This window comes from Oncorhynchus keta, chromosome 25, assembly GCF_023373465.1.
Source record: "Oncorhynchus keta strain PuntledgeMale-10-30-2019 chromosome 25, Oket_V2, whole genome shotgun sequence".
Taxonomy (NCBI): Eukaryota; Metazoa; Chordata; class Actinopteri; order Salmoniformes; family Salmonidae; genus Oncorhynchus; species Oncorhynchus keta.
Genome location: NC_068445.1, coordinates 16,945,643 through 16,968,603, shown reverse-complemented (window position 1 = coordinate 16,968,603; position 22,961 = coordinate 16,945,643). Strand labels below are relative to the sequence as shown.

Here is a 22,961-nt window from a genome sequence, read left to right as displayed (position 1 = left end):
ATGGTAAATATGTATTTCGTCCATACTCACACATCACTTTGGTGCGTGTATATCCTGTCAAATAGAGCTTCTGGGGCCATCCACTTGACTGGTAAACGACCCTATGAGTTAAATGCTAGTGTAAATTGGCAAATTGACACGGGAGATGGAATAAGGTCAGGGGAAGCAATTTTCACATTGATTGGCATGGCTGAGGTAGGTAATTAGTAGCACACTGACATTGGTGGTCTTCTTATAGTAATCAATATGGTGGATATCTCTGGCCAGGCCAAAATCTGCGATCTTCATTACGTTGTCCTCTGTCACCAGCACGTTGCGGGCAGCAAGGTCTCGGTGGATACACTGTACACAGACACACATAAGAACAAGGTCCAGGCGTCCTGGTACATTCACTGCATCTTTACTGGGTACTCTATACTCAACTGTGCTGATGTAGGTAGAGTCGGATCCTGATGTTACCTTCTTAGAGGACAGGTACTCCATGCCGCGGGCCACCTGGTAGGCACAGGACACCAGGTCTTTGATAGACATGTTCTCTATGGGCACCTGGTCAGGGTTGTAGCAGTACTCCATGCCTGGTGGCCGCCGAGCTCTCAGGTACTCCCGGAGGTTTCCCTTGGAGGCATACTCCACAATAACATAGAGAGGGCCTGGGGAGGGAGACAAGGATGCACTCACTCCTCAACGCCACTGGAGGAAGTGACATTTGAAATACCCTTTATGGGGCGGCAGGGTAGCCTAGTGGTTAGAGCGTTGGACTAGTAACCGGAAGGTTGCAAGTTTAAACCCCCGAGCTGACAAGGTACAAATCTGTCGTTCTGCCCCTGAACAGGCAGTTAACCCACTGTTCCTAGGCCGTCATTGAAAATAAGAATTTGTTCTTAACTGAATTGCCTGGTTAAATAAAGGTCAAATTAAAAAAAAATTAAATGGTGACACCTAATGCAACAAGACAGACTGACAGGAGCACACCATCTTTGCTGTCAGAGAACAGCATTTCCAGCGGTGAGGAGGGATGTCACTGAGCGGTGGAGGGGTCATGGTGAGAGAGTTAAGCTCTGAATTATAACCAACAGCTGTATCTTTCTCCTAACATGCCAATGAGTGCGAAGAGTAATGGTGTATTCTGGACAGCTATTTTGTGGTCAGGGAAAAACACCATTACAAATCAAGGCATTAAGAATTTACAAGCTGTAACTAAAGAACAAGAAAAAGAAACCAAATGTCTGTTAACACTTGTATGCCGTGTGAAGAAAAAAAACATTTCTCCATCACCATCTATAGTAAGTAAATGCAAAGACTTAAACATTTTGCCAAAGATGAAAGTTTGTATGTCAAACAGGTCTGGGTAATAAGGTGTGAAATGCTAACAGATTCCTACAATAACGTACTGGAAGTTCTCAAGGGACCAGACAGGACAAAGAGCAGCCTCCTGTGTTCTGCTACATGATATTTAGAACAGAGAGCTTTCCAATGTTCACAGCAGGGTCAGAGAAGGCTAATGTTCCTCCCCAGCAGAACACAGCTCATGGTGCCAGGGCTTGTCAGTCAAGATTTGAAAGATATGGCAACCCTGGCAGCAGCTGTGGTCATCTCAAACTGAGAGCTCGGAAGTTGGTGTCAGAATCCCCTTACTCATACCATTACACACATTTCTGCATGCTGATATGATCATGCTGTGCTTTTTGTGGTCTTGTTAAAGAACTGAACAACGCAATGGTCTAAAAACACATTCTCAAAACACTCACTCCTCTCTCCAAACCAAAACATGTTTTCAGCCTTTCTGAATGAAGGATTTGAAGGGAGTGTAAAAGTGTGAGACTTACCATCCTGGGTACAGGCTCCCAGCAGATTAATGATGTTCTTGTGCTTCCCAATGATCTTCATCATCTCCATCTCGGAGATCAGATCTGACAGGTCTTTCTCTGTAGCATCAGCTGAGGGGAGGGAAAAATGAGACAGAAATTAGACTCATTAGAACAAATCACCCAACCCTGAACTCTATGATTGGCAAATCAAAAAGAGTTCTCATGTAAAACATCCCAGTTCTGTACAGCGCAAAGCACACTGCTTTGCAAAATGATTTCAAAGTAAATTTACATACCCTATTTAAAGATGTTTCAAAAGGCACCAACTGTAGGGGAAAGTCTTTCAGAGGGACATGCAGGTAGGTGGGGGGGGTGAAGGCAGCACTCTCTGGGGGAGGCACTTAAAAAGTACCAAGCAATAAATGGATATTTTCCTACATCCCCACTCTTCACAGTTTTATGAACCCTGTCATATATCCAAACCCAGGGGTTCTCATAAATGTTTACTCTGGTCTCCCATTTGCACAGTGGCCAGGAGCCAGTGGCAGATGCCTCTTATGTCTGTGCATCACAGCACTTAGTAGAACTCTCCTCCCATCCTGTAATAGCAGTTGTGGTTTTCTGCTCAATTCTGTACTCCTTGCATTTGAAATAACTTCCCAACATGCAGTATCAGCAACCCAGCCATGTGCCTAAATCACAGGTTTGATATGGTTTATGAGAAGAAGAAAAAACCTTGACTTACATTTGAGCATCTTGACGGCCACTTTGGTGACCCTGTTTGGCTTCTCTTTGTCCATCCCTAAAGCCTCTCCCATCACCACCTGGCCAAAGCAGCCTTCTCCCAGGGGCTTCCCAAGCACCAGTCTAAGTGGGTCACAGGGATAGGAAAAAAACAACAAATGTGAGATGATTGAAACAGACAGGCAATGCTCCCATTCAAAGGAGTGTGATGTTATGTCTGTATTTAATAGGTGTGTTCCAGTCATCTGTGTACCTGTCTCTGGGCAACTCCCAGCGTGGGTCCTGGGGCAGCTCGTACTCAGACACCCCAGACAGCATAGGAGAGCCGCTGGACGAGAGGCGGGAGGGGCGCACCAACATCACCCCGGAGTGGAGGGAGGAGCTAGAGTCCACTGACACCTGTAATACAGAAGCCTGCCGTTACTCTCTCATAGTGGAGCCAGGGAAGGAACAACAGAGGCAGACAGACAGAAGGATATCCAGTGTGTGGACAGAAAATGATGTTAACCCTTCAAAATGTTACTTAGATAAGTCTGATGACACAAAATGTAACAACTAAAACTACTTGAATCCCAGTTGAATCAGATAGCAGGATGAGACGAACACCTGTCCTCTACTCATACCAACCTGACTCACCTCATGGGCTCTTTGAGGAACCAGCAGCTCGAGGAATTAAGGTTTTTTATTTTCACAAGATAATGAACACTTCCATTTGATAAGAACAAGTGATAGGAATACGTTACAAAATATATTAAGATACCATAAAGATTACACTAAATGGGATGAGAAAGCAGAAAAGGTATAAAGATGTCAAACCCCCTATCTACTTTCTGTTACCTGTCTGCGCAGGGGGATGCTTTTAGCCAGCTTGTGGACAGCCAGCTGACTGTTGAAGTCACTTTTCTTGGACGAGGTGCGCATCTTGATGATGATGGCCACAGCCACCATGACAGCAATGAGGAAGAAGCCCACACAGTAGATCAGCACTTCCAGGTAGGTTTGGTTGGGTGGTGGGGAGCGGGGGACTGCTGGATGAGGGCAACGCGATGGGGGACAATAGGTCAGCCACACAGGGTCGAATCACACAACAGAGGTCCATGCATTCTCAAATATCAATCGGACTTTCACAACAGGCATGTAACAAAAACACTGAACACACACACACACACACACAAACACACAAACACCACCCTGATACATTCACTAAGACCACTCAGCTGACATGTACAGAAAAACAGAGCCCTTAACACCACTGGCACAGAGAGCGGAGCACAAACTCCTATTGTGGCACCATAACCACTTCTTTCAGGCATAGGGTTTCACTCCACATTCTTTGCCAGTTTGACCAGCAGCCATAGTCTCTAGTGGCAGAGAATGGCCAAGTCCTCTTGAGCTGGGACAAACCCAAATAATACAGAGCCTTGTGCAAACGGATGAGCATTAACACGGATGTACATTAAGTTCAATCTTAGCTTCCTAAAACCATCTTATTTTAATGTATTTATTTGTGTGTGCAAAGGCTCGGTTATTCAGGACAACGCGTGTTAACATCACAGACAAAAACCATGCCACTCCACACTAATACACATTTTTCAAACATACACTCATTCATAAATGTAATATGTATATATATATATATATATATATATATATGTTATACATATGTGTTCAGTAGTTTAACTTAAGCTAATTATTTATTTAAAGTAAATGTCCCATTCTGACTTCCTTAGAGCACATAAAATGGTGGTTCTGCATAAAAGCCCAGTTTGGTTTTAAAATGGCGGCTTGTGTGGTGATTGTTGGTACAAACAATTGTCATTATGATTCCCTTGTAATTTAGACATTACAAAATTTGACATTGTCTCTCACTCTGAGGATCAAAACGACCTATGTACTGAAGACACAAAAGATCAAATGTTTAATCTTATTATCTCCAAAATGTTACAATATAGTTTAAAATTAACATATTGGATGTTTCTTTTTACCTCGCTTTCCGAAAAACACCAGAATGACACAAACACCAGCAACACAAGTGAGCTGTCCTTGTGTCTTGAGGCTGAATGACAAGCAGCTTGATAATTGGACAAATGCCTATTCCAACCCAGAAGAATGAGCCGTCCACTACAGTGAGCCAATTATCAAAGCTAGCCTTAAGAGCAGGCTTCATCCTCACAGCAGGAAATGACATCAGGGATATATGTCATTTGTAGTGCTTGTCAGAAAACATCAGCCTCACACAGAATCAAATGTAAACACCAAATTGAAACCAGAATGGGAGAGACAAGTTGGAGTGAAACACCAACAGTACTGCCAAACAACCCCTTCTGAATGGAAAACTTCATCTTAAGGCAGTCAAGTAGAAGTGCATTGTAAAGTTACCCGTTAACCATTTGAAACAATGTGGAAAGCTGACAAATGATTATGAAATTGGCAGAGGAAATGGTCAGGTATGTAAAAAGGGTATGAAACACCTAAACTTTCTGATTCAGGAGTTGTCAGTTGAGGTAGATTTTATAGGTCAGATGGGTTGTTTGGCATTCTGTCATTTCTGGGAATCATTTCTCAACATGGACCATACCATCCCATCCAGAAAGGTTGGATGAGCATGGAACCATGCTGACAGGGGAAGGGAGAAGGTTAGTATCACAACTTGGCCTGGCTTCCACACAAATCCACATTGCTCACTGAAGTAGGGTCTACAGAGACCATATTCAGATAAATGTGGGCAGTGGATGGTCAAGCCAAAGTGGAGAGGAGGGGGGGGGGGGATCAGAGGAGAGAACCATTGATACCTTTAAAAACGATCAACCATGCAGAGTGATGAGAGAACCCGATAGAATTGCCCGCCAAGCAGGTATACTCCCCAGCATCATCAAAAGACACATTCCTCAGTTGGAGGATTTCCATTTCCTTGTCCGTGGTGTTAAGGCCAGCAGTCTAGAAAAGAACAATGGAAGCAGACCCAACAAGAGGCCCAGAGGAAAAATGGAGGCATGAGTAAAAGATTCTGAAAGGGAAAGACTCCTGGTAGAGGAGGGGACAGGACAGAAGGTGGGTGGGGTGTTCATACTCCCCTCTCAGTCCAACACCATCCCCCCCAAGAGTAAAAACCCATATCTGCCCTCCAGTCAGTTAGTGGAGGAGCTCGTTAGGTAGAGACCGCACCGCAGCACTGAACCCTTCACTGGACCATCACCATTTGAGAAGGAGCAGGGAAGGACTTCCCATACCCTAAAGACTCATCTCTGCATGCAAGAGATGGGCTACATGGAAAACCCCTCAGCAGAGCACACTCAGCAGAGCACACACACTCAGGGTAGCGGCAGGGTAGCCTAGTGGTTAGAGCGTTGTACTAGTAACCGGAAGGTGACAAGGTACAGATCTGTTGTTCTGCCCCTGAACAGGCAGTTAACCCACTGTTCCTAGGCCGTCATTGAAAATAAAAATTTGTTCTTAACTGACTTGCCTAGTTAAATAAAGGTTAAAAAAATTTTTTTTTAAATTACTCAAGGCCACACACACTTCACTATACAACAAATCCACAAGACAAACAGCAGGAGCTCAGGGAAAGGCTGAGTAAGACAGCTGAAAGTAGGGGGGGGACAAGGCAGTAATAAGAGAGAGGCAGTCAGAGATCTGAGCAGAAGACTTTGAAGGGCGAGGGAGTGAAAGTAACAGCAGTGGATGGCAGGAGAGGCCCTTATTAGGAGGGCACGGGAGAGGCATGGGGCAGGAAAGAGAATGCAGTCCAACATAAAGCAAGACTAAACACATTCAACCGCTCTGCTGGGAATTTTCCATAGTGTAATCTACAGTCAGGAGCACTGAGGCGGGATAGAAGGAGGGAGGGAGCGAGGGAGGAGAGAAACAGCTGAGGTCATCCCTAAACAAGTCCCTAGGTCTCCAGGTGGCCCTAGCAGCCCCTGGCTGAGGATCTCTCTATGTGCTGCTGCTGCGAGGGGCGGTTACCTTGGGCCTCATGCCTGACGATGGTCAGCCAGGCCGACTGATTGGCCTCTCCTATATAATTGGACACTTTACATATATACTCCCCGCTCTCCTCCTCAGTGACATTGTAGAGGGTCAACACCTGAGTGTCCGAGCTATTGACCCCAGAGTGCTGCAAACAAAAACATGTCATGTGCAACAACAAATCAACATGAGGTTGTAACAAATGTCTCTGTTGAATGAGATCACAATCATTTGTTAGCATCGACTTTCCCCTCTCAAGCATAGACTTTTACAAGCCACAGAAAACTACTTATATAGAGGGATAAAATGTACATTTTAGTCATTTAGTAGACACTGAGTGACTTACAGAAGCAATTAAGGTGCCTTGCCTTTCACTAAGTCGGCTTGGGGATTAGAACCAGAGACCTTTTGGTTACAGGCCCAATGCTCTTAACTGCTAGGCTACCTACCTGCCACATCCTCGAAGAGGGATACTATTTGCCATCTGTTGCCAGACAGTCTTGAAGGGTTATAATAGACATGATGCAACAGGAAATAAAAATGATACAAACTACTCAACAAAAACATGCGCTTAAGACTGTACTACACAATTTCATTGAATTCTAATACGGTTTGGCTGTATTACTACACAGTTGTATATCTGCATTCCCCCAAGCATAACTTAGGGTGTCATCTCTTACTTAATGGAGGTTTTCACATTTAGTTCCTGACTGAACAGAACAAACTCAGCTATGTTGTGTCCTGTGTGGACTGGTGGTGGACCCGGTCAATGCGCTAAGAGCCCCTACCTTGAGGACACGGACGTAGGGTAAGCCATCAGGACCAACGCGACTCCCATTGACCTCGATGTGCTTCAGCCACTGGATGTGAGGCTGGGGGTCGCTGAACACCTTACACTCAAACGCCACATCACTGCCCACCACCGCAGTGAGATTGGCTGGCAGTCCGGCCTGCAGGATGGGTCTGTGTGGGGAACGCTCTGCAACGGATACACACAGACACATGACAATCACATTAAAATACGAACATTAATAACAAAAAAGACACACAGCGATAACATACAAAGACACACCTTAAATCACATACGAAGACACATCAAAGACATAGTCGTGGAGAATCCTAGCGGTCAGCGCAACAGAAATACCTTGGTAAAAGCCACCATGGATTATCATTGGAAAACAACAGCAAATGATTAGGCTATGTTTCTAGTTCATTCCAGTAATGAATAAGCATTGAGTCATGGCTGATCTGGGAAAGTAAAAGACAACAGGAGGAGGACAGCTCTGTCAGTCTGGCCTTGGTAGAGGTTGATCTCAGGCCAGGTTACAAGGTTACCCAGATCTCATGTCCTTTCACTACTTACAGACGGTAATTTCACAGCCAGGGAAATAGCAGTTCCCCCAACTACTCTGCCGCCTGTATAATTGCTGCCATTTTTCCCAAATTACTGGAAACACAAGCTTGCAGACAAGTTTCGAGCCATTGCCCTGAGAGAGAAATGTTCTCCGGGTGCCATTTTGATGACTGATAACTTGCCAAACCATACTAATGAGCCCAGCATCTGGCAGGGAAACAAAATGTTCAGGCTTCATTTGCTTTCCTGATACAGAGATGAGTGTGGCGCTTCGCACACATTTTGTAGAATTACTCTGTCTGCAAAATGATCTCACAGTTGACCGAGGTTGGGGAGTCACGCCAACACAGGCCCTGGCCGCAAATATCCCAGGAGACACCACTGTCTGTGGAGGTGGAGCTTTGATTTATAGAACCAATGGAGCATGAGTAAGTCACAGGGCAGGTCCAGGATGAAATAATAATTGCACCTTTTCAGACAGCTTCATTGGCAGGGCCACAACGTAAACAAGGTTAATAAAAAAAAAATGCTAATTTGACAACAGTTCAGACCATATGACCCTCTCCTTGGAAAAAGGGCATACCATTACTTTGATTACTAGGGCCGAGTGTTGTAAACCATTAGCGATATTGAACCAACAACACACTTAAGCTACATAAATATCCAATTGATGATTAAACCAGGTGAATGGATTAGCAAGGAATTTCCCCGATAGAAATGACCCGGAGAGGAAAGAGACTTACCAACAACATCCAGCTGGTAAGTGTGGTTGATGCTTCCATGTTTGTTTTCAACTACACAGGTGTAGTTCCCCTTGTCAGATGGCACCACTGACTCCATGATGATGGTCCACATGTGTTCTCGAACCTACAAATTGGAGAAGAGAAAAGGTAAAATATTTAGTCAGAGGAGGAAGTATTGAAAGCACTTCCAGGTGACAGCTGGTCCAACCGAAGCACTGAGACTTAAATAGATCCCCAAAGACCCAGACTTTCACAAAACGTCCTGTAACACCTACTATAAAACACTTTAGTGAGACACTTGTGTCTAGATTATAAAATAAGATGCCAGCCAGCCTGACAAGCCAGCCTGATACAACACTACTCATTCATAAGTTCATTTCTGGAATTATTATTTTCTTTGACATTGGGGTGTACATAACCTCTCAAGAGCACATTTAATTTGTCATGCTGCTAGTTAGTTATTTGTACAAAATGGGGGAACATTTACGAGTTCAATGATGTGTAATGAAATGCAGATCAAACCAAAATGACTTGTATTTATTTTAACATCCATGGGAAGGAGGAGGAACTTGCTATCAGGAGACTATTTCCCATGTCATATAAAACTAGATTGTGCTCCATTGCTTGAGGCACAGTACATTAATGCCCTCTTGGAAACGTATTGGAGCGGGGAAACGGTTTTCTTAGTGGTTACATGACTTGTCACAACCGGCTCCGGGAAAAACTGTAGTTGACTATGACCAGGTTACATCCTATGCACATCTAAGGCTAAAACCTGTTCTCTATATTCTAAGTTATTATTTTTCTTCCATATATCTGACCAAGACCGGCAGTGTGTGATTAAACTAACAAACCTCTCAGGCAATGGCGACATCAAACATTCGTACACAGAGCCTGCGTTAAGGTTTCCCTCATTTAGCTTAAATGAGCTGGGGTTCCACAGCTGCTTTTGGCCAGATGTGTTGTGCTTGGGTTAATACATGTGGTCTGTGTTATTCCCCCTGCCTGCCCTCTCCATACATTAAGACTATATAAACAATGGAGCTGTGGTCATAAAACCAAAGCGCGGGGGAGGGGGTTTGGGCGGCGAGCCTCGTTCATAGACGTCCCCAGCTGCCCATCTAGACCTTTGCACCTTGACTGAAAAAACAGCAGCCAGATGGTAAAGTGTGCTGCGTGGCGGAGTGAAGGCAGCTGAAAGGAAACTCTTTAATGTGTCCCCGGTGGGGGGCTGCCGAGGACATGGCTGGACAACACCTTGATGGGAAGAGCAGATGCACAGGACCCTAGACTCCTACAACATCCCAGCACATCCTACATGAGTCTGTCGCAAGCCAACACACTCACCTTCGTCCGCACCACGGCACAGATATGGTCAACTTTAAAAGCCAAGCGCACAGTATACACATGCTATCTGCACCAGGGAAAAGAAAAGGAAACATACTCATCACCACCACGCCCATTATTGTGAAATGTTTACCCCATCTCACTTCCTCTGTGACAGTGAGCTGTCCTGTCCTGTCCTGTCCTGCTCCCCAGCACTGAGATGGGGGAGATCTGCAGGATTTATTCCGTCGCCTCATTATAAACAAATTTCCTTTGAGAAGTTGGTTTTGCTATACGCAGAGAAATCTGGACTGAAAACAAATGCTGTAAACAGCAGATACCCAGATATGTTAAATGAGGACAGCCAGGCGTATTCTGCCTCCAGGGCTAAAATTGCCATCCTCGAGGCATGCTTTTTTGTGGCACAATCATCCCGTTGTGGCATTGGATTTCACTTTGCATTGTTCCCTAGTCAGGTGCGACATGCCTCTAATGCTGGGGGTGGGGGTTGGTGATTTAACAGTGACGAGATCACCATCACACCTGCACTCATGTTCAGGGAGTTTGTGGATATTCAATTAGGATAATACAGTATGGTCTCTAGCCATCCAGTACCAAGAGGTGAATACAGGGAGGGGGTTTACCTTGAAGCCCCCGATGCGCTGATCCCTCTTGAATTCCTTGCTGTTCTTGAACCACTTGAGTGTTGGGGTGGGGTTTCCACTGGCCTGGCAGCGGAATTTGACCGTCTTACTGGCTGGGACAGCATGCAGCTTTTTCTCCATCTTCTCGGGCTGAGCCCACTGAGGGGCCATTGCTGAGGAACAATGGGGAGAAAGAGAGAACACTTAAACACCTATTCTGACAGAAGAATTGACAACAATTGTGTGTGCAGGTAGTTTCCATCTGGCTTAGGAGAGTTCTATACAACGATCCACAAAAACAGTACAAGTCAAGTGACAATTTCCAGTTTTGCTTAAAAACATACAAAACTCCAGTATAAGATTGCCTAGTCTCTTGGGGCCCAAGGTCGTCGTCAGGGGTGCCCGCCACGCTAGCTGCTTACTTCCCTGTGGGCACATGGCGTTCACCAGACGGCAGTAGCCAGCTGACCACGCCTGACTGGCTTTATAACGCAGCGTAGACAAACAGTAATCAGGGGACGTCTGGAATGTACTGAGTTCAGTCACCAGTGTGACATTCCTTACTCAAGTGTAAACAGCAGTGTGGGGTGCTACTGGCCCTCTGAATCACAACTGTGAACAAATCACTCTTATATGAACAGCAAATGCCTAATAGGTGAATCACATATGAAATATAACAGGAAACAGGGCTGTCATGTTAAGTTCAGGGCATTAACCTCAACAGGAGCAGAATAGGGTCCAAGCCCAGACCTGGTCTACCATTCCAGTGACGGGTGGTAGGACGAGGAGGATCAGACACTTACGTAAAAGCTTTTGACTGCTCGACATCTTTGCCTCCTCTGAGGAAGACTCATCCTCCTCGTCTTCATCTTCAGAGGATGCCAGGATATCAACTGGTGAATAGGCAGATAGGACAATATATGTCATTTGACTTGGGCTTAGCTGCATTACCACGTACCTTGAATTGTTTCTCTCTACAGGACCAGTGATTTGAGCCCTCAGTGGTAGCTTTGACCTTACCTGTGACATTGACAGAGAAGTAAGAGCTGTGGTTGCCAAAGGTGACGCAGGTGTACAGGCCAGAGTCAGCCGGCTCCACCCCCTCGATCTCCAGCTGGCCGTCTCGTAAGCGTGTGTGCTCCCCGTCCACCACCACTGCATGGTCCTTGGTCCAATTGACTGACTCGGTTTTACAGCTCAGCTCCAGTCGGTCCCCAGGGTAAAGGGTGTAGCGCTCTGCTTGGAATTCCACAGGTGGCACAGGGATGACTAGGGTACAAACAGGGAAAGGAGTGAGGGCCTGATCACCGACAACGATAAGACTATAGGGAGGAGTTCAGAGACCTGGCAGTGTGGTGCCTGGACAACAATCTCTTCCTCAATTTTGTTAAGACAAGACAAAGGAGCGGATTTTGGACTACAGAAAGCAGAGGGCAGAGCACACCCCCATTCACATTAACGGGGCTGTAGCGGAGCGGGTTGAGAGCTTCCAGTTCCTCGGTGTCCACATCACTAAGGATCTATCATGGTCCAAACACACCAACACAGTCATGAAGAGGGCACGACAACGCCTCTTCTCCCTCAGGAGGTTGAAAAGATTTGGAATGGGCCCTCAGATCATCAAAATGTTCTACAGCTGCACCGTTGAGAGCATCTTGACTGGTTGCATCACCGCTTAGTATGCTATGGCAAGCTTGACATCCGACCGCAAGGCGAAACAGAGGGTAGTGCGTACAGCCCAGTACATCACTGGGGCAGAGCTCCCTGCCATACAGGATCTCTATACCAGGCAGTGTCAGAGGAAGGCCCAAACATTTTTCAAAAGACCCTAGTCACCCAAGCCACAGACTGTTCTCCCAGTTACCAAAGGGAAACCAGTACCAATGAACAAAATCTGGACCCAACAGGACCCTGAGCAGTTTCTACCCCCAAGCCACAAGACTGCTAAATAGCTAATAAATGGCTATCCGGACTACCTGTGTGCGCGCGCGCGCGCACACACACACACCACCCACACCACACCACACCACACACACACACACACACACACACACACACACACACACACACACACACACACACACACACACACACACACACACACACACACACACACACACACACACACACACACACACACACACACACACACACACACACACACAAACTGCCTAATCACTTTACCCCTACCTACATGTACAGTACATAGCAACCTCAACAACTTTGTACCTCTGCACATCGACTCAGTACTGGTACTCCTTGTGTATATAACCATGTTATGTTCTACTCCCTGTACATAGCCATGTTATGTTCTACTCCCTGTATATAGCCATGTTATGTTCTACTCCCTGTATATAGCCATGTTATGTTCTACTCCCTGTATATAGCCATGTTATGTTCTACTCCCTGTATATAGCCATGTTATGTTCTACTCCCTGTATATAGCCATGTTATGTTCTACTCCCTGTATATAGCCATGTTATGTTCTACTCCCTCTATATAGCCATGTTAATCTTACTTGTTATTGTTATTCAGTATGTATTTATTCCTTGTGTCACTGTTTCTATTTTTTATCTTATCTTTATCTCTACATTGTTGGAAAAGGACCAGTAAGTAAGCATTTCACTGTTATTCTACACCGATTGTTGTCCTACACCTACAAAGCATGTGACAAATAAAATTAGATTTTGAGGGCTGAGTATCTTCCAGTACAATAGTATACATAGAAAATGCAGGCAAGGTCCAACTAACACAATAGCTTAATCACCGGGCAAATAGTAAAACCACAGACAGACTCAATTGTTCATATGATACTGGGAGATGCATATCAACATTTATGTAATAGTATACAGCAGGAGACAGCATATAGTATCCACAACAACCAGTCTTGAGGAAATGTATTGAAGAAAAAAGTGCAAAAAACTCAACCTAAAATCTGCAACATGTCTGACATTCGGTAAATGTCCAAAAAGCTCATACACTGTAATGCAACCATTAGTCTAAATGTTGTGCCCAGCTACATGAGAAAGGAATGACAAAGACAAGGGAGCAGCTCTTTCCTCAATGTCCCTGAAAGAACCATCATCCACATTCACAGGCAGCTTATTGAATCTAGGCTCTTGTTTGCGTTTGCAGAGCTGAAAATCGAGCTACAGCTTCGTACCTTCACCCAATCCCTGCCTATCCTCTCCCTTAAATTAAATCTCACCCCGAATTAGTCAAGGGCCAAATTGTGAGGCTGGCAAGGAGCTCCTCGGGAGAGGAAGGTGGAATTAGATTTGAGGAATGGGGAGGAGGACGGCGACACAGAGATAGACACCTGAGCCCCTGTTCTCTACGACTACATAGTCGACCAGGGGGAGGGGGTAACCCAATTATGTTGACACATTGTCCATCACAACGGTGTTGTCTGTCTGGTTACAAAAGCACACAGCGTCACAAGCTAAACTTGCCTGGGAGTCTTGCTCTTTACGGGGAAATTTGTTGAGTAGACACTGGAAAAGCATTAGAGGACAAAGTGGTCTGAATCCTAGCTATAGGCTGCGGACTGGGCTATACAGTGAAAAAAGCCATCTTTGCCATTTCCAGATGGTAATTAATGTCTGTCACAAACACTGTGGCCCAAATACATGTTCTGCATCCTTTGCCATTCTCATTGCTCCTCTGTCACAACTATCTGTACATCTCACGTACCTACAGTGGGGCAAAAAGGTATTTAGTCAGCCACCAATTGTGCAAGTTCTCCCACTTAAAAAGATGAGAGAGGCCTGTAATTTTCATCATAGGTACACTTCAACTATGACAGACAAAATGAGAGAAAAGAAATCCAGAAAATCACATTGTAGGATTTTTAATGAATTTATTTGCAAATTATGGTGGAAAATAAGTATTTGGTCAATAACAAAAGAGCCTCAATACTTTGTTATATACCCTTTGTTGGCAATGACAGAGGTCAAACGTTTTCTGTAAGTCTTCACAAGGTTTTCACACACTGTTGCTGGTATTTTGGCCCATTCCTCCATGCAGATCTCCTCTAGAGCAGTGATGTTTTGGGGCTGTTGCTGGGCTACACAGACTTTCAACTCCCTCCAAAGATTTCCTATGGGGTTGAGATCTGGAGACTGGCTAGGCCACTCCAGGACCTTGAAATGCTTCTTACGAAGCCACTCCTTCATTGCCCGGGCGGTGTGTTTGGGATCATTGTCATTCTGAAAGACCCAGCCACGTTTCATCTTCAATACCCTTGCTGATGGAAGGAGGTTTTCACTCAAAATCTCATGATACATGACCCCATTCATTCTTTCCTTTACACGGATCAGTTGTCCTGGTCCCTTTGCAGAAAAACAGCCCCAAAGCATGATGTTTCCACCCGCATGCTTCACAGCAGGTATGGTGCTCTTTGGATGCAACTCAGCATTCGTTGTCCTCCAAACACGACGAATTGAGTTTTTACCAAAAAGTTATATTTTGTTTTCATCTGACCATATGACATTCTCCCAATCTTCTTCTGGATCATCCAAATGTTCTCTAGCAAACTTCAGACGGGCCTGGACATGTACTGGCTTAAGCAGGGGGACACGTCTGGCACTGCAGGATTTGAGTCCCTGGCGGCGTAGTGTGTTACTGATAGTAGGCTTTGTTACTTTGGTCCCAGCTCTCTGCAGGTCATTCACTAGGTCCCCCCGTGTGGTTCTGGGATTTTTGCTCACCGTTCTTGTGATCATTTTGACCCCACGGGGTGAGATCTTGCGTGGTGCCCCAGATCGAGGGAGATTATCAATGGTCTTGTAGGTCTTCCATTTCCTAATAATTGCTCCCACAGTTGATTTCTTCACACCAAGCTGCTTACCTATTGCAGATTCAGTCTTCCCAGTCTGGTGCAGGTCTACAATTTTGTTTCTGGTGTCCTTTGACAGCTCTTTGGTCTTGGCCATAGTGGAGTTTGGAGTGTGACTGTTTGAGGTTGTGGAGAGGAGTCTTTTATACTGATAACACGTTCAAACAGGTGCCATTAATACAGGTAACGAGTGGAGTACAGAGGAGCCTCTTAAAGAAGAAGTTACAGGTCTGTGAGAGCCAGAAATCTTGCTTGTTTGTAGGTGACCAAATACTTATTTTCCACCATAATTTGCAAATAAATTCATTAAAAATCCTACAATGTAATTTTCTGGATTTCTTTTTCTCATTTGGTCTGTCATAGTTGAAGTGTACCTATGATGAAAATTACAGGCCTCTCTCATATTTTTTAGTGGGAGAACTTGCACAAATTGTTGGCTGACTAAATACTTTTTTGCCCCACTGTATATCCTTGATGGATTAAAATCCATACATTCCAACAATTATGATTCCAAGAACGTGGAATCCCAAATGCTTCTAGACATAATCTGAAGATCGCTTGGTTATGAACAGATAACCTACAGATTGATGTAAAGAAAAGTTAGTGTTGTTGAATCTACTCTCTTCCTGGGTCCAAAGAAGACAGATTCTTGGTGCGTTCATAATGAAGTGAAGACTGAACATACAGCACACTGCTACATGTAACTAGGCTCTTCCTCCAACACAGGGAGCACACCCATATACCATACCCTCAGGACAACGTTAGCAAACCTGATCACAGTAATCCCTCCCTCCATCTCAACAAAGGCCCCTCAACAATAATGGGGGAGAGAGAAGTGTGCACAAGAGAATGAGGGAGAGAGAGAGAGAGAGAGAGAGAGAGAGAGAGCGAGTTAGGGCCTGCAGTGGCAAGTTCTAGTGCCAGTTGCCATGGTGACCCTCAGTTGGGCCTAGTAAAGGTATTTCCTGGATCACATATGTCTGACAGGCCCTTAATCCCAGCAGGAAAAGGGGCCAGGGGGTAGGATCAACTTTCTCCTCAAAAACAAAACCAAAGGGAAGGGGGGGACGGGAAGCCCAGAACTATCCAATTGAGACTTGGGCTAAAATGTTAAGGGCTCCACCATGCTCTGTGTGGGGCCATGATCTTGCTTGTTTTTTTCCTCCTCGTCCTAAACCTGATAAGGCTATGTCAACATTAGTTATTAATCTAGCTGCAGACGCCCCATAAATATCCCATGAAAGATGTACAAAATGTACATGTCACTGTTGTGAAGCAAAGTCAATCCGGTTTTATGATTACAGCTGGGAACAGCAAGTACAACATTGTCATCACTATTGAGGAGCAGACATTAGAGGTCGACCGATTATGATTTTTCAACATCGATACCGATTATTGGAGGACAAAAAAAGCCGATACCGATTAATCAGACGATTTTTTAAAATGTATTTGTAATAATGACAATTACAACAATACTGAATGAACACTTATTTTAACTTAATATAGTACATCAATAAAATCAATTTAGCCTCAAATAAATAATGAAACATGTTAAATTTGGTTTAAATAATGCAAAAACAAAGTGTTGGAGAAGAAAGTAAAAGTGCATTATGTGCCATGTAAGAAAGCTAACGTTTAAGTTCCTGGCTCAGAATACAAGAACATATGAAAGCTGGTGGTTCCTTTTAACATGAGTCTTCAATATTCTCAGGTAAGAAGTTTTAGGTTGTAGTTATTATAGGAATTATAGGACTATTTCTCTCTATACCATATTTCATACACCTTTGGATGTTTTTATAGGCATTTTAGTATTGCCAGTGTAACAGTATAACTTTCGTACCTCTCCTCGCTCCTACCTGGGCTCCCGCTAACTAGCTAGCCATTTCACATCACATCGTTACACCAGCCTAATCTCGGGAGTTGATAGGCTTGAAGTCATAAACAGTAGCGCTGCTGGCAAAACGCACGAAAGTGCTGTTTGAAAGAATGCTTATGAGCCTGCTGGTGCCTACCATCGCTCAGTCAGACTGCTCTATCAAATCATAGACTTAATTATAATAACACACAGAAATACGAGCCTTAGGTCATTAATATGGTCAAATCCGGAAACTATCATCTCGAAAACAAGACGTTTAATCTTTCAGTGAAATACAGACCGTTCCGTATTTTATCTAACGGGTGGCATCCAGTCTAAATATTCCTGTTACATTGCACAACCGTCAATGTTATAATCACGTAAAATTCTGGCAAATTAGTTCGCAATGAGCCAGGTGGCCCAAACTGTTGCATATACCCTGACTCTGCGTGCAATGAACGAAAGAGAAGTGACACAATTTCACCTGGTGATATGCTAACCTGAAATGCTAACCTTTCACCTGGTGCCTGCTAACCTGGATTTCTTTTAGCTAAATATGCAGGTTTAAAAATACATACTTCTGTGTATTGATTTTAATAAAGGCACTGATGTTTATGGTTAGGTACACGTTGGAGCAACGACAGTCCTTTTTCGCGAATGCGCACTGCATCGATTATATGCAACTCAGGACACGCTAGATAAACTAGTAATATCATCAACCATGTGTATAACTAGTGATTATGATTGATTAGGTTTAATGCTAGCTAGCAATTTACCTTGGCTTCTTACTGCATTCGCATAACAGGCAGTCTCCTTGTGAGGCAGGTGGTTAGAGCGTTGGACTAGTTAACCGTAAGGTTGCAAGATTGAATCCCCGAGCTGACAAGGTACAAATATGTCGTTCTGCCCCTGAACAAGGCAGTTAACCAACCATTTCTAGGCCGTCATTGAAAATAAGAATGTGTTCTTAACTGACATGCCTAGTTAAATAAAGATTAAATAAAGGTGTAAAAAATATATATATATTTTTTAAATAGTCAAAATCGGTGTCCACAATTACCGATTTCCGATTGTTATGAAAACATTCATTTACATTCAGTAAGTGGTATCATCTGTGTGTTACTCAGCCCATTAGGAAATTGTGGCTCAGTTAATCCTCCTGCTTCAATGATTGGATTAGAGACCATATTTTCAGAAAGAACCCCAGCTGGAATATTCCTGCTTGCATGCTTTTTTCCAACTATTTGGAAAAATTGATTGACATTCCTGAAAAATCAACTTAATTACACAACATCATGAAAGGTATTTTGACCGAGAAGTAAGCATGCAAGATAGGGTTTGAACAACAAAAAAGTGAATGAGTCTATGGACTGAATCCAAAAATGGAACATATAGGCGGCAGTCTATAGAACCTGTGCTGGCGTCCAGATAGGAAGCAATATGCCATGTGAATGACTGTTGGGATTTCCTGCCAGAGTGGAATAGCAGACAGGAATAGCAGGAAGTGAGAACACAGGGTCTATTAGCAAACATTTACATTAATGGGATAACCTTTGCTTAAAGTTTTTCAAATGGCCAACATTTCCATCTGGACCCCTCATGTCTACTTCATTAGCACCATAACATCCCTGATGTTCAGCAGGTATAGTGCCTTTAACCCCACTCTCTGTATACAGTGCCTTTAACCTCTCTCTCTACATACAGTGCCTTTAACCTCTCTCTCTACATACAGTGCCTTTAACCTCTCTCTCTACATACAGTGCCTTTAACCTCTCTCTCTGTATACAGTGCCTTTAACCTCTCTCTCTGTATACAGTGCCTTTAACATCTCTCTCTGTATACAGTGCCTTTAACCTCTCTCTCTGTATACAGTGCCTTTAACCTCTCTCTCTGTATGCAGTGCCTTTAACCTCTCTCTCTGTATGCAGTGCCTTTAACCTCTCTCTCTGTATACAGTGCCTTTAACCTCTCTCTCTGTATACAGTGCCTTTAACCTCTCTCTCTGTATACAGTGCATTTAACCTCTCTCTCTGTATACAGTGCCTTTAACCTCTCTCTCTGTATACAGTGCCTTTAACCTCTCTCTCTGTATACAGTGCCTTTAACCTCTCTCTCTGTATACAGTGCCTTTAACCTCTCTCTCTGTATACAGTGCCTTTAACCTCTCTCTCTGTATACAGTGCCTTTAACCTCTCTCTCTGTATACAGTGCCTTTAACCTCTCTCTCTGTATACAGTGCCTTTAACCTCTCTCTCTGTATACAGTGCCTTTAACCTCTCTCTCTGTATACAGTGCCTTTAACCTCTCTCTCTGTATACAGTGCCTTTAACCTCTCTCTCTGTATACAGTGCCTTTAACCTCTCTCTCTGTATACAGTGCCTTTAACCTCTCTCTCTGTATACAGTGCCTTTAACCTCTCTCTCTGTATACAGTGCCTTTAACCTCTCTCTCTGTATACAGTGCCTTTACCCTCTCTCTCTGTATACAGTGCCTTTACCCTCTCTCTCTGTATACAGTGCCTTTACCCTCTCTCTCTCTGTATACAGTGCCTTTACCCTCTCTCTCTCTGTATACAGTGCCTTTACCCTCTCTCTCTCTGTATACAGTGCCTTTACCCTCTCTCTCTCTGTATACAGTGCCTTTACCCTCTCTCTCTCTGTATACAGTGCCTTTACCCTCTCTCTCTGTATACAGTGCCTTTACCCTCTCTCTCTCTGTATACAGTGCCTTTACCCTTTCTCTCTGTGTGTATACAGTGCCTTTAACATCTCTCTCTCTGTATACAGTGCCTTTAACCTCTCTCTCTGTATACAGTGCCTTTAACCTCTCTCTCTCTGTATACAGTGCCTTTAACCTCTCTCTCTGTATACAGTGCCTTTAACCTCTCTCTCTGTATACAGTGCCTTTAACCTCTCTCTCTGTATACAGTGCCTTTAACCTCTCTCTCTGTATACAGTGCCTTTAACCTCTCTCTCTGTATACAGTGCCTTTAACCTCTCTCTCTCTGTATACAGTGCCTTTAACCTCTCTCTCTCTGTATACAGTGCCTTTAACCTCTCTCTCTCTGTATACAGTGCCTTTAACCTCCCTCTCTGTATACAGTGCCTTTAACCTCTCTTTCTGTATACAGTGCCTTTAACCTCTCTCTGTATACAGTGCCTTTAACCTCTCTCTCTGTATACAGTGCCTTTAACCTCTCTCTCTGTATACAGTGCCTTCAGAAAGTATTCACACCCCTTTATTTTTTCCACATTTTGTTGTGTTACAGCCTGAATTTAAAAAGGAGCTAACTAAGGTTTTGTGTCACTGGCCTACACACAACACCCCATAATGTCTAAGTGAAATTATGTTTAGACTTTTTTACAAATTAATAAAAAATGAAAAGCTGGAATGTCTTGAGTCAATAATTATTCAACCCCGTCTAATGGCAAGCATAAATAAGTTCAGAAGTAAAAATGTGCTTATCGAGTCGCATAATAACTTACATGGACTCACTATGTGCAATAATAGTGTTTAACATGATTTTCAATGACTACCTCATCTCTGTACCCGACACATACAGATAATTGTATGGTCGAGCAGTGAATTTCAAAACAAACAGATTCAACCACAAAGACCTGGGAGGTTTTCCAATGTCTCGCAAAGAAGGGCACCTATTGGTAGATGTGTAAAAACAACAAAATGGTGCAGTCGCTAAAAGATATATAGGCGTCCTTCCTAACTCAGTTGCCAGAGAGGAAGGAAACCGGTCAGGGATTTCACCATGAGGCCAATGGTGACTTTAAAACAGTTACAGAGTTTAATGGCTGGGATAAGAGAAAACTGAGGATGGATCAACAACATTGTAGTTACTCTACAATACTAACCTAAATGACAGAGTGAAAACAAGGAAGCCTGCACAGGATAAAAATATTCCAAAATCATGCATCCTGTTTGCAATAAGTCACTTAAAGTTCATTTCAATTTTTTGGCAGTTTTACTTGTCATGAATACAAAGCGTCATACACTACGTTGTCAAAAGTATGTGGATACATGTTCGTCAAACATCTTATTCCGCCCTTTGCTGCTATAACAGCCTCTGGGAAGGCTTCCAATAGACGTTGGAACAATGCTGCGGGGACTTGCTGTAGCATTACATTTTCCCTTCACTGAAACTAGGGGGCATAGCCTAAAACCATGAAAAACAGCCCCAGACCAAACTTTATAGTTGGCACTATGCATTTGGGCAGGTAGCATTCTCCTGGCATCTGCCAATTCCAGATTCGTCAGTCGGACTGCCAGATGGTGAAACATGATTCATCACTCCAGAGAAAGCGTCTCTACTGCTTCAGAGTCCAACGGCGGCGAGATTTACACAACTCCAGCCAACTCTTGGCATTGTGCATGTTGATCTTAGGCTTGTGTGTAGCTGCTTGTCCATGGAAACCCATTTCATAAAGCTCCTGACGAACAGTTATTGTGCTTCCAGAGGCAGTTTGGAACTCGGTAGTGAGTGTTGCAACCAAGGACAGACCATTTTTACACTTAGTGGTGCTGTTCTGTGAGCTTGTGTAGCCTACCACTTCATGGCTGAGCCGTTGTTGCTTCTAGACATTTCCACTTCACAATAACATAAATTACAGCTGACCGGGGCAGCTCTTGCTGAGCAGAGGTTTGACAAACTGACTTGTTGGAATGGTGGCATCCTATGATGGTGCCATATTGAAAGTACCAGACATTCTACTGCTTAATGTTTGTATACGTGGATTGCATGGCCTTGTGCTCGATTTTATATATAAGTCAGCAACGTGTTTGACTGAAATAGCCAAATTCAATCATTTGAAGGGGTGTACATACACATTTGGTGCAAATCCAACACTGACTACCACTCTTCATATATTCAAGCATGGTGGTAGCTGCATAATGTTATGGGTATGCTTGGTTTTTATTGGGGAGGTAAACGGAATAGAGCTAAGCACAGGCAAAATAGTATTTCTCTTTGTATTTTCAAGTAAGTTATCTTAGCACACTCACCATCTTGAGTGTTATAAATGTGTGGAGGCTTGAGTATTTGTTTGTGGCTTGTTTGTCTGTGAGAAGGATTGGGATTAAAAAGGCCCTCCCTAGAATTATATAGTGTTTCCCAGTGGAATCTTTTGACTGTACTATCCTCCTGTCCCGAGGCCTAAAAACATGACAATTTCCACATAAGCTATTTTGTTTCCCACCCACATGCAAAAAGAACGTGACCAAATGCTTCTACCGTGATGGTTTGTGGACAGCTGAAGCGATCAGTCCCCCAGCGGGAGACCACAGGGAAGGGACTGGAGGAAATGCAGAGGGGGCCCTAGATAGTACCTGACCATTTGGGTATGAAAACTGTTTGGAGAAAGACAATGCATCATGTTCCCCACCGGCAATACGTGACTTGTTTCAGGAAACTAGGTGTATGACACGCGTCACTACTTCACACGAGAGGCATTTGAACATAAACTGAACTTTTTTTAATCAAAATGTGTTTTTTGGCAGAAATGCCTTCTGGAACTTGTGAACTTAACAACCAACTTGTATACCATCTGTAAATATGAATACAATTGTTAAATGACGAGCCTAGTTGGTTTAGCCACAGGAAAAGACTGGAACCTTCCAGCTAGCAATGATTGGCTGAGATAATGGATGGCCTGGACATGCCGAGAGAG

At 43.9% G+C, this 22,961-nt stretch overlaps 1 protein-coding gene and 1 long non-coding RNA gene across 11 annotated transcripts in view; both read right to left on the bottom strand.

The window, feature by feature from the left end:
- The window catches only part of fgfr1a (fibroblast growth factor receptor 1a), a 46,375-nt gene that overhangs the window by 3,812 nt on the left and 19,602 nt on the right, over window positions 1–22,961 (bottom strand). Inside the window, exons 3-15 of one of the 6 annotated variants that reach the window (XM_035735960.2) lie at window positions 11,612–11,860; window positions 11,395–11,484; window positions 10,592–10,764; window positions 8,622–8,745; window positions 7,313–7,503; window positions 6,522–6,672; window positions 3,384–3,580; window positions 2,806–2,951; window positions 2,554–2,675; window positions 1,827–1,937; window positions 424–650; window positions 220–342; window positions 31–101 (exon numbers count right to left, since the gene is read on the bottom strand). In XM_035735960.2, the coding sequence (XP_035591853.1) occupies window positions 31–101; window positions 220–342; window positions 424–650; window positions 1,827–1,937; window positions 2,554–2,675; window positions 2,806–2,951; window positions 3,384–3,580; window positions 6,522–6,672; window positions 7,313–7,503; window positions 8,622–8,745; window positions 10,592–10,764; window positions 11,395–11,484; window positions 11,612–11,860 (1,975 nt within the window). Of the gene's footprint in view, window positions 1–30; window positions 102–219; window positions 343–423; window positions 651–1,826; window positions 1,938–2,553; window positions 2,676–2,805; window positions 2,952–3,383; window positions 3,581–5,344; window positions 5,490–6,521; window positions 6,673–7,312; window positions 7,504–8,621; window positions 8,746–10,591; window positions 10,765–11,394; window positions 11,485–11,611; window positions 11,861–22,961 lie in introns of all 6 variants that reach the window. The other 5 variants (XM_035735962.2, XM_035735965.2, XM_035735966.2 and 2 more) reach the window with 5 other exon arrangements.
- Window positions 18,739–20,626, bottom strand: LOC127911685 (uncharacterized). 5 transcript variants are annotated; one of them, XR_008078893.1, is made up of 4 exons: window positions 20,424–20,626; window positions 20,138–20,279; window positions 19,306–20,107; window positions 18,739–19,081 (listed from the first exon to the last, which is right to left on the bottom strand). It is a non-coding gene; the product is annotated as an uncharacterized LOC127911685 (long non-coding RNA). The 5 variants fall into 5 exon arrangements; XR_008078891.1 differs by having other exon boundaries at window positions 19,306–19,725; XR_008078894.1 differs by having other exon boundaries at window positions 19,306–19,725; window positions 20,138–20,277; window positions 20,450–20,500.